The sequence below is a fragment of the Geospiza fortis genome, unplaced genomic scaffold (genome assembly GCF_000277835.1).
Source record: "Geospiza fortis unplaced genomic scaffold, GeoFor_1.0 scaffold171, whole genome shotgun sequence".
In the NCBI taxonomy this organism is placed as follows: Eukaryota; Metazoa; Chordata; class Aves; order Passeriformes; family Thraupidae; genus Geospiza; species Geospiza fortis.
Window position 1 is genome coordinate 10,176,409 of NW_005054313.1, and position 11,741 is coordinate 10,188,149.

At 47.4% G+C, this 11,741-nt stretch overlaps 1 protein-coding gene across 1 annotated transcript in view; it reads left to right on the forward strand.

Annotated features, from left to right (window-relative positions):
* Positions 1-11,741, forward strand: part of EDC3 (enhancer of mRNA decapping 3) — a gene marked incomplete at its 3' end in the record, with an annotated part of 20,086 nt that overhangs the window by 2,370 nt on the left and 5,975 nt on the right. The window contains exons 2-3 of the mRNA XM_014306521.1: positions 967-1,280; positions 6,379-6,714. Of these exons, the coding sequence (XP_014161996.1) occupies positions 967-1,280; positions 6,379-6,714 (650 nt within the window). The remainder of the gene's footprint in view (positions 1-966; positions 1,281-6,378; positions 6,715-11,741) is intronic.

Below are 11,741 nucleotides of genomic sequence, written 5' to 3' on the forward strand. Positions count from 1 at the left end.
TATATATTATATATAATTTTTATTTGTAATTTTTATTACTATGTATTAATATATATTTTTATTTTTTAATTTCTATTCTGTTCTGTTGTAGCAGAGGGAGCTGAGGTGCTTTTTCAAAGCTTTGCCCTCAGCAGTTTTTCCACCAGTTCCTGCTAACACTGTGCTTAAAAATATACCCAGGAGTCACTGCTCAGTGCCCATTTTCCTGTTCCCTGCAATGTTGTACTTAAGGCTCTGAGTCACTCCTTTTTTAATAACACTGACTCCTCAAAGTCAATACTCTGAATTTATTTTTTTTCCCTTGGATTTTGAAGAGAGGCACTGGGGGAAGGCAGCAGAGGATGTGTGGAAGTCTCTCTGCTTTCACATCCCACTTGGACAAATGCTGAGTTAAAGCTGGAAGAGCCTCATTCCTGAGTTATTTCTTGCAGTCAGTGCAAATGGAGGGCTTTATAATCACTCCTTTGTTTAATTTTGGCTTTTGCCCAGTGCTAGATTAGTTTTCTTTAGCTTTTTATTCTTTGGAAATGGGAAGTATCCTTCTTGTCTGAGCATGAACTGCTCTGATCTGAGGGTAGCTTTCTGCAGAAATGGATTAAAAGTAATAGTAGCCTCAAGGCTGAGAGCAATTAATTAGCTGGGAACTGTTAAAATAATGCAGATTTCTGCAAAGCTCTGGGCCAGTTGATTTCATTTTCTGCTTGACTGATTCCTGTTTCAGCTGTAGAGCCTTTCAAGCAAAATCCAGGTGCAGTGCAGGCATACTGAAGTGGTTATTTTGAAGATTTGCCATTTCAGTTGAACATTTTGATGTCTGTGTATCTTTGAGCATTAAAATCCTTTTATTCCCTTGTTTCCATTGATGATGACATCAGAACAATCCCATTGGACAACAGTGTTTTTCCTCAGGAGGTTTTTTCCTGCCAGGGTCCTGCTAAATTCCTGCTTTTCTGGTGCTGTTTTTAGGGCAGGTGACATCACTGAGCTGAAGATCCTGGAGATCCCAGGACCAGGGGACAGCAGGCAATGTGGGGACTCCCAGCACATGGACACAGCCATGCCAGGGGTGGGCTGCCAGGTGGGGCCCAGCCAGAATGGCACTGGCAAGGTGCTGAAGAAGCCCATGTCCAGCAGTGCCCCACAGAACATCCCCAGGAGGACAGACATGAAGAGCCAGGACATTGTCATCTCCCCACAGCAGCAGTGCTCCAAGAGCTACATGGATCGGCACATGGAAACGCTGAGCCAGTCCAAAGGCTTCAGGAGGAGACACAACTCCTGTAAGTGTGGGGCTCTCCTGTCCAGCATCTTCCCTTTGCCACCAGACTTTGCTGGGAACTTCCCCTGGCCCACCTGTGGGTTATTTTGAAATAGAGTCTATTTCTGACCCCACCAAAAGGTGGTTGTAGTCAGGTGAGGGTTGTCTTGGTTTGGAAAGACAGGAGTCTGCTAAGGAAGGCAGACGCCTCCCCTGAAATGGAAAATGTAAACCTCCTCCCTCCAAATTGCTATAAATATTAAATTAAGGGGCTCTCAGCCAAAAAGTATGGGAGCAGGAAATAACAGTTCTTTGATAGGGAAGAAAATAAAAGGATAAAATACACAATGCAGTAAACTAAAACACCACTGACAGGGTCACAGCCCAACCTGACACCCTGTGGGTCAGGGCGTTGGCAGCAGTCCCATTGGAATTGTGGCTGCAGCCCTCCTGGAGTGTCAGTGTGGTTCTGCTGGAGCAAGGATCCTGTAGAAAGGTGCAGTCTTCCTCTGAAGATGCAGTGGAAGAGGCAGCTGCTGTTCCTCTGGGAATTCCATAGGAGAAAAGCTGTGCTGGTGATCCAGAATCTCCAGATTATATCCAGGCAGGGGGCAAATAGAGTACATCTTGCTTGGCAATCCAGGACAGGATTGGTCTCTTGTTCCTGACAGAACAGGAGGACACAGTCTCAAATTTAGGTTGGATGTTAGGAAAAGGTTTTTTAAAAAGAAAAGAAAGAGGGATAAAGTATTTGATTTGTCTGCCTGGGGAGGTGGTGGAGTCACCATCCCTGGATGTGTTTAAAAAGATTGGATGTGGCACTCAGTGCTGTGATCTAGTTGAGGTGGTGTTAGAGCATGGTTTGGAGTCAATTATCTTAAAGGTCTCTTCCATCTTAGTGATTCTGTCTGTGTAGAAAATGTCTAATGCCAGTTCCAAGGATTTCCTCATTTTGCTGTCTTTTCTGTTTGAAGATTGCCAGCTTCCAGCCTTTCCTCTAAAAGGAGCTGCTACAAACTGCAATGTGATCCTCGAGTGGGAGGAAAACACAGTGGGTTGTAGCAGCTCAGTGTTGTGTTTGCAGGGATCCTCCAGGAAAAGTGAAAGACACATGCAGTGAGACTTTCCCCCACTGTTTTGTCTTTCATGATTTTAAGACTTCCTGAGGCAGCAGTGAGAGTTCAGGATTAATGGCTTTTTTTTCCTGCTTAATTTAACCTCTTGCTTTTTAAATCTCCCCAAGCTTTTCTATTTAAGGCTTCTATACCCATAACCTATTACAACATCACCCCATACATAATTACAAATGGGTTTTGGCTGTGTTGTTAAAAATATAAATTAATAAGAGTGATGTAAAATCAGAGCATCCCAAAGTCACACATCCCTTATTTTTATTTCTCTTGATAAAATCTTCAAAATTGGGTCAAAACTGACTTTGTTCACTTTTTTCCTCAAAGCCCCCTGAGCTGTCTTCCTTTCCAGACCCTCATAATCCAATTCCTGAGATTTCAGTGTATATCCAGCATATTTCCATGACTTAATTGTTGAAGCCTTGGTATGCATCCAGAGTAATTCCATGATTTCATTTTCTTGCAAAATAAACAAACCAAGGTGGGCCAGGCCAGTGAAACAGGTGTAAGGCTGTGGTTTTGAGGAGAAATTCCTAGAGCTCTGGAAGTCTTTCTCCCTCACCACCAACTGGGATATTTTTACCCTTTCCAGGATGTCTGGTAGATTTGGGATGAGCAGAGCTTCACCCCACAAATAACTCATGTTAGGTTTACATGAGCACAACAGACTTCGAGGCAGCTTGAGTGAGGTCCTAGGTGTTGGCTTGGGTTCATTTTGGAATACAGGAGGTACAGAAGGGATGTTTTACCCTGTAAAATGTGCATTTGGAGAATAGGTGAGTGATGTGTGATTTTGGAGAGGGGGATGGAATTGGGCCTGGCTTTGTGCAGGAGTGCAGGGAGGAATGGGCTGAGATGTCGTCCAGGGCTTGGGTCCTGCAGCTGAAAGTTGACCTCCTGTTGGCCTCTAGTGTGCCAAGTGAGGGCCAGAATTCCCCTTTGGAGGATTTCTCCCCCAGCACCAATATTGGGATATTTTTACCCCTTCCAGGATGTCTGGGAGATTTGGGGTGATCAGAGTTAGGAGCTGTCAACTTCACCCCACAAACCACTCATGATAGGTTTACATGAGCACAGCAGGTGACTTTTACAGACTTTGAGGCAGCTTGAGTGAGGTCCTAGGTGTTGGCTAGGGGTGATTTTGGAATACAGGAGGGATTCCAAAGGAGGCACACGGGATTCCAAAGAAGGTACAAGGGATGTTTTACCCTGTAAAATGTGCATTTGGACAGTAGGGTGAGTGATGTTTGAGTTTTGGGAGGGGGATGGAATTGGGCCTGGCTTTGTAGGGAAGAATGGGCTGAGATGTCATCCACAGCTTGCGTCCTGCAGCTCAAAGTTGACCTCTTGTTGGCCTCTAGCGTGCCAAGTGAGGGCCAGAATTGCCCTTTGGAGCCCTGGTGTGACAGGAATCAATAAACACCAAACACCAGCTCAGGTTTCCCAACAATGGCTCTGCTGCCGTGCTGGCACCGGGCTCGTAGTGCCAGGGCTGGCAGCAAAGCCTCCCACAGGGATCTCTCAGGAAGGCAGCCAGCTTGCTGGAGACTTTGTTTGCTTGTGTGCTGTACATGAAAGGGTTGTTATTCCTCAGAAACAAAAAAAGCCCGGGAAGGATTGTTTATCTTGTGAGGGAGGTGCTTTTGTGCGTGCCAGCTTGGAGTGGAGCTCTCCTCATGCAGGGCAGAGCACTGGGAGCTGTGGTCCAGAAGCAGCTGGAATAGGAGATCTGCCTTGCTTCAGCCTGGCTTTGCTTCCCCTCCTTGCCCTTTTTTTGTCTCTTTTCTTTTCCCTGAGCAGAACCAGCTGTCACTTTTTTTCCTGCCTAGAGGGTGATGCTTGAAGAGGAACAGCTCCTAACTTTGCTCCCAGCTCCTTGGAAGCCTGTGCCACATTCTGTGTACCTTGTTAGGGGGCTGTGGGGCAGCCAGGGCAGAGCTGGGTGGGTCAGCAGCATTGCAGAGCTCAGGGTGGCTCAGGGAACTGCCCACCACGTTTTGATGAGGTGGGCTCCTGGCTCCCATTCTTTATGGCTGCAGGGAACTCTGCAGCCATTGTTCTCCAGCTTTATTCCATCAGCATTCCATGCTCACATCAGCTGCTCCTGTCCCACTGGATACCCGCTCTGAGTTTTGGGGCAGCTGAGGGGAGTGTGGAGCTGTTTGCAGGGGAGTGTGACAGGAGCAGCCTGAGCTGGCCAAACCCTTGCCACTGGCACAAGGAGCAGGCTGGCTTTGCCTTTGTGGCAGTGCAGGCTCCAGCTTGTCCTCCTGAATCCTTAGAGTCCCTTGGCTTCTACTTGAGCTGCAGCTCCTGAATGCTGGGAGAACTTGGGCCTGTTGTGTTTGCATTCCTCATCTTCCTCCTTCAGAGCAGCAGCTGTGGCTGTGATTCCAGCTGTGGCAGTTCAGTTCCAAACCAAATCCTGTCCAGCTTTGTGTCACCTTTGGTTTGGGAGCCCTTTGTCTGGGACAGAGTGGAAATTGATACCAGAAACTTTCAAAAATAAATGTGCAACCTGCACATAAATGAGTGGTTGCAGTGTGCCTACTGAAATTCTCCTTCCTGGCAAGCCTTTCCTCTCTCCTAAATCCTGTTTTGTCACCACAGTGCTGGAATTCTGCTCTCTGTCCTTCCAAGACAAAAGTGCATTATCATTTGAGAAGGTTGTTTGTTTTTTTTCCTTAATGGGGAATAGTTATTCTGCAAGGCCTGGCAGATTTAGGATCTTGCTGTGGTGACTGGGAAAGCTTTCAGGTTAGTTATTAACCAGTTCTTGAGAAAAACCAAGCCCCACACTGTCTGAAATAAATCCTTGCTGAGGCAATGCATCTCTGACTGGAAATAAACCAGGTACACATCCTCAGCAAATCACATTTCAGCATGACTGGAGTTAGACATGCTGAAACTGGACTTGTAAGGGGACAGGAAGGGTGCTGGTGGAGTGTGCCTGCTGCAAATCTTTTGGGATGTTTGGGAATCTCCTTGGATGGCTCAGAATTCTTTGTTTCTGTGGTATCAAATTGATTCTCTCCAACTCATTTGTATAAATCCCTCACAAATGGGATTATCTTAAACAACAGGAAATGGTTTAGTAGAGCAAGAGCTCTGGCTTGATAACTTACTCCATCTGTTGGACACCGTAGGTGATTCCTGTAACTGCAGGAATTGGCCTGAAATATTTTTTAGTAATTGCAAATGTGACACTGGCAAGGACAAACAGAATAATATTGTCTGGACCTGGAGGACAAAGGAAGAAATGAGCAAGTAAAGGATATGCTGAGCTCATAATTGTATATTTGCATCAGTTCTTCATCTCCAGCCCTAAGGAGGAGACTTTCTTAAGTCTCACTCCAGAGAATTTGGGCTTTCCCAATGACTTGTGGTTGGAAAGAAGCATATTCCAAAACACAAGGTAATGGGTAAGGAGGAGAGTGAAACAGGAGCGAGGCAATGGACTGTGTTTCATTTCACAGAAATTATATCAAGGTTGAGCAAAAAGAGATCCTTTCTATTCAAGGTTTGAAGTTCTCCCTTAAAGATCATTAATAGGGAAGGAAACACCTACAGTAGTTTCTGAAATTTTGGGGAATTCCAGAGAAGGGCTTGGGTCACACACCTGCCTGAACATGGGAAAACTCCTAGGTCACAGCTGATTACCTTGCCACTGATGTGGCACTGGGATTAAATAAAACCTGGAGAAACTCCTCGTTTGCTACTGTGGGCAAGCCTGTTTTTCTAACCTGGCCGCTGGAGGGAAGTCCCTGAAAGTCTCTTTGCTGATGCTCTATTTTCTATTGGTTTTCTGTTTTTTATTTGATGTTCTATTTCCTGCTGGCTTAGCTGAGCCTGAGTAATGCCAGCTCCAGGGCTGAGCTCCATAGTGAGCACCCCTTGAATGAGAGGACTGTAAGCAGGAGCTCCCCTCTGCCCCAAAATGCCTTTTTCCCTTTTAGGACACACTCCCACCTTGCTTTTCTTTTGGCCTAGGGTCATCCAGCAGCCGCCACCCCAACCAGGTGACCCCGAAGAAGAGCGGCCTGAAGAATGGGCAGATGAAGAGCAAGGATGACGAATGCTTTGGGGATGACATTGATGAAATCCCAGACACTGATTTCGATTTTGAGGGCAACCTGGCCCTTTTTGACAAGGCAGCTGTGTTTGAAGAGATCGAGACTTACGAGAGGAGGAGCGGCACCCGCTCCCGAGGGACCCCCAACGAGAAACCCGCCCGCTACCGGCACGACGAGAACATCCTGGAGTCAGAGCCCATCGTCTACAGGAGGATTGTGGTACCCCAGAACCCCCACAAGGAGTTCTGCACGGGTATGTTCCTGATATGGACCCAAACTGCTGCTTTTGGGGCCACGCACGGTGGATTTTTGCTGTGAGGGGTCAGCTTGATGTGGTCCAAGCCAGGTTGGATTTGTGTGTTCACACACAACCTTTCTTTGCACTGTTTCTGAGAGAAATACTCAGAGAGGGCAGCTGTGACTGTGTTCACAGGGGTCTTGGGGTGAGGGAAGAGACGAGGATCTGACTCTATGTTTCAGAAGGCTTGATTTATTATTTTATTATATATATTATATTAAAACTATACTAAAAGAATAGAAGAAAGGATTTCATCAGAAGGCTAGCTAAGAAGACCAATCACAGATCTACCTGTTGCATTCCACAGCAGCAGATAACCATTGTTTACATTTTGTTCTTGAAGCTTCTCAGCTTCTCAAGAGGAAAAATCCTAAGGAAGGGATTTTTCATAAAAGATGTCTGTGACAGGCAACAAAGTAAGTGTTGCTCCAGCAGGGAGCAAAGCTGGTGGTTGGGAACTGAGTAAGAGATGTTTGAATCTTTGCTTTGATTTCAGTAGCCTGGGGAACCCATGTGGACTCTGAGAGGGACAGAGGGATGAGCTCAGGATTTGTGCTTTCGTGGTTTCAGGAGATTCCTGTGCTTCTGGCACTCCTTGGGTTGTAGTTCTCCATTTCTATGTGGGTTTAAATATAGTTCATGTAAAAAGGATTTATGGGATATTTAGTCCAAATTTCAGGTAACTTTAGTCTCCTTGGGATATCTTGCCTTTGATTTAAGTAAAATCTGGGAGTGAAGGAAATTTGGCATTCCAGGAGTGTTTCTTTTCCACATCAGAATAAAATCAGATGTCAGCTCTTTTGCAGGGACTCAAACCAACTGATATTCTGGTAGCCTGAGCAGAAGTGTGAGCAGCTCCTTGGGCTGTCATTCTTCCTCTGCCTGGAAATTCCATCTGGGGTGTGAAACGCTTCAGGGGAGGCAGCTCATGGATTTGTAATGATTTGCTGCTTTTCAGTTTTGAAAAGGCTCTTTTTTTTTGATGGTTCTGGTGTATAACAATGTCCTAGTTCTCTATTTCTGTCATTCCTCTTCCTAGTGTCCCATTCTGCTCTGGGGTGGGAGGAAAACACAGTGGGTTGTAGCAGCTCAGTGTTGTGTTTGCAGGGATCCTCCAGGAAAAGTGAAACAAACATGCAGTGAGACTTTCCCCCAGTGCTTTGTCTTTGATTTTTCATGATTTTAAGACTTCCTGAGGCAGCAGTGAGAGTTCAGGATTAATGGCTTTTTCCCCTACTTAATTTAACCTCTTGCTTTTTAAATCTCCCCAAGGTTTCAGCATCTCTCTGTGGAAGAAGCCACACTGTGATGTGTGAACAAGCACCTCTTCATTTTCTGTGTGATTTCCTGTCTATCTTGTGGGTTTTTCCAAATTTCATACTTGTCAATCCATCTTCCAGCTGGCTTGTTTGAGAGGAGACAGGGCCTCTGTGGATGTCTAGTCTGAAACAAAAGCTAAGCCACTGTTGGCAGCCAATCTGAGCAGGATGGCTGACAGGGGATTCTAGCAGCAGAATTCCTGGGAGGAAAACCACCATGCACTGAGCAGCAGTGAGTAAATTCAGGGATGGAAACCCAATCCTGTTTGCTGTACTCCCAATCCCTTTGTTCAGCAGCTGGAAGGAGGATGCTGAGCTGTAGGCAGCCTGCCTCTCAGTGCCTCAAAGAGCAGCTGGTAGGATTAAATGAGTGCCAAGAGCTCCAAAAGCCTTTTTGGTTTTGGATGTGTCTGTGGCAGGATTCTCCCCGCAGAGTTTTTTCTGGTTTCCTGAGGGAAGCTCTCCTTGCAAAAAGCACTTCCTAGTTATGACAAAGCACTTCTTTCTCTTGTTTTTTTTTTTTTTTTTTTCACCCTGGGCCAGTCTGAGAGATGATTGTGTTAATAGAGACAGTGAGACAGTGATTCTGACTGAGACAGTGATTCTCTGTCTGCTGCAACAGCACAAAAACTGATGCTGGAGATTGGCAGGGAGTTCATATCCAGCTCTTGGCACTGTGGGATCCCTGTCTCTGGATCCCTGCCTGCTTTTTGATGCCATGGAGGATGGTACAGAGGTAAAACCAAACTGCTGATGTCAGTTTGGAGTCAGTCTTTTGAGTTCCCCATAAGATTCACCTGCAGGACTTCAGCCTGGGGTTTTATTGCTGACTGAAAGAACTTGGTGTGTGTAGGATAAACACTTCAGTCCACTGGGATGCTGTTCTGAGAGCTGGTTTTGTGGAGCTAGGCTGTCAAGTAAAACACTTCTAAAACAACCCTGGGTTTTAGAAGTGAGCAGGGAAGGAAGAAGGTGGGAATCTGTTCCAAGCAAAAGTGAAAACTTGGAGCTAATAGAACTTAGCAGGTGATTGTGGCTGAGCTAAATCCATCCCTGGGACTCCACATTCCTAAACACATCGTTAGTCTTCCTTCGTTTGGGTTGGCTGCTGTTGATCTGTCTCTTTATTTACTGGGAAATGCAACTGTTTAGCAAAAACTGCCTCCCTGGAAAGGCTGATCCTTGCATAAGGTGTGAGATGCCTTTTTCTGCTTCCAGAGAATTTAAATGTGGGTTGGCTCAGGCCTGTCTCTGTTTCTGCTGTTGGCACTAAAACTCCTGTGTTTGAACATCTCTGTGTTTTGGGAGCAGGTCCTTCAGCAGAGCCAACATTGTGCAGGAGTGTTGGAGCTCAGAGGAGTTTGCAGGAGGGTCTGTTCTTCAAACAAGCTTTCCTTCCCAATGAGGAGGTGCAGGAGCAGGCAGAGCTTTGTGCCAGGATCAGAGGCTGGGTGTGCCCTGAGGGTGATGCCCACAGTGTGGCTTTTCCTTTGGAAAGGCTTTTCCTTTCCCTGTCCTTGGCTGACTTTTCTCCTCTTTTAGCTCTTCCATGGCTGGATGTGAATATTGAGTGTGTGAAGTGTTCTGGACTGCTTTGAGGAGAGAGAAAACTTTCACTCTCCTCAATTTTGCTTCAGGAGCAAACAGTGGGCCTGGGGCAGAGTCCCTTTGTCCCTCTGGCAGTTTTTTTTTTTTTTTGCTCAGCTGGAGGGAATTGTGCACTGATGCTGGGAGAGGCTCCCACTGGAAGGTCAGCCAGAACTCTGGTGGGATTTGCTGTAATTAAAAGCAATGATGATTAACAAAAGCAGCCCTTAAGATTGTGCTGTTCGAGGGGCAGTAAATGTGTTTGGCTGAGTCTGCAGGCAGGTGCTTCCACCTTTACCACCAGCAGAAGGCATCAGGGAATGTCTCATGTGCCTGGTGAGGACAGGAGCTCCAGACTGTCACACTGTGAGGCTCTGGAGCTGGAATTGGGACCTGGGATTATTCATTGCCAGAGGGAAGAGCTGATGATGTCAGGATGGCTTGAAGGAGATGCTGAGTCCAGTTCTGCCTGAGCCAGTGCCTGGATTTATTTTAGCAGAGAACTGGAACTAGAGACCTGCTGAAATGGCCAAGGGAAAAGATGAGATCCAACCTCTGAGTTCCTCTAGCATCAACCCTCTCCTTTTTACCTGCCACTGCAAGCTTGGGAAGCATTTGGGCATCCCAGCAGCATTACAGGGCTTGTTTGGGGAAAAACTCCTTATTCTTTAACTTCTGGAAGGTTAACTCCCTCTTCTGCTGCCTTGGGATGTTTTTATCCACCCAGTGTCACTCTGCATGTCCCAAAACCGTTCAGTCTATATCTGCCTTGTGGGTTGTTTTTTTTCCCAGGCAGCTGTAAAATACATTCATTTAATATTAAAAGGCCTGGGCTAATTTATTTTATTGCCTTCATTAGCAAACAATAAAGATGCCCTGTCCAACCCAAACATAATTAAAGTTGGCAGAGCTTCAGTTTTGTGGCAGTGGTGTTATTGTTAGTGGGTTTACTCTGCCAGAGTTTATTTAACTCCCTGGGCCTGCTTTTGATGAGCCAGTCTGACTGGTTGGACCTTGCGTGAGGGCACAGAAGGGAAGTTCTCCTGGCATTTCAGCTGCTCCTGAGAGGGAGCAATTAGGACAGGCTGGCGTGCTAAATGCCACTCCACCAGTGCCTCACATTAACCCACTGCTGGCAGCCAGCCCGTGGTAAAGGCAGTTTCCTGAAGCTGCTGGCTGAGGGAAGGATGTGCAGGGGACACAAGATCTGTGCTGAGCTGGGTGCACACAGAGTGGACATTGTGTGGTTTGTCCTTCTGCTTCAGGGGCTTGGTACAGCATTTAAGCAGGGGATTCGTGGGTGCTTCAAAACAGAGTTTGGGATCTCCCTTTTTTGGGGTCAGCAGTGATGCTGGGAGAGACCCCAACCTCGGGTCACTCATTGCAAATCATCCCTGGAGCTTGGAAAACAACAGCAGGGACAGAGCTGTGACTGGCAGCGTGGCAGAGCGAGGCTTGTGTGGCATGGGGCACGTGGGTGACCCATGGGGCAGGTGGTGACTGCTGTGGGCACAGGGCAGGGCATGGCGCAGGGCAAGTTCACCACAGGGCAAGTGGTGATTGCTGCAGGCACTGGGCAGGTGGGTGACCATGACTGCTGTGGGCATGGGACAGGATGTGGCACAGGGCAGGTGGGGACCCATGGGACAGGTGGTGACTGCTGTGGGCATGGGGCAGGTGGGTGACCGTGACTGCTGCGGGCACGGGGCAGGGTGTGGCACAGCACAGGTGGGTGACCTGTGGGGCAGGTGGGTGACTGCTGTGGGCAGGGCGCAGGTGAGTGACCCACAGGACTGGTGGGTGACCCAGAGGGCAGATTGTGACCACTGTGGGCATGGGGCAGGTGGTGACCACTGTGGGCATGGAGTGGGGTGTGGCACGGGGCAGGTGGGTGACTGTGACCACTATGGGCTTGAGGCAGGATGTGACATTGGGGCAGGTGGGTGACCCACAGGACAGGTGGTGACCTGTGTGGGCATAGTGCAGGTGGGTGGCACAGGGCAGGTGAGTGACCCAGATGGTGACCACTGTGGGCATGGGGCAGGTGGGTGACTGTGACCACTGTGGTTTTTTTTT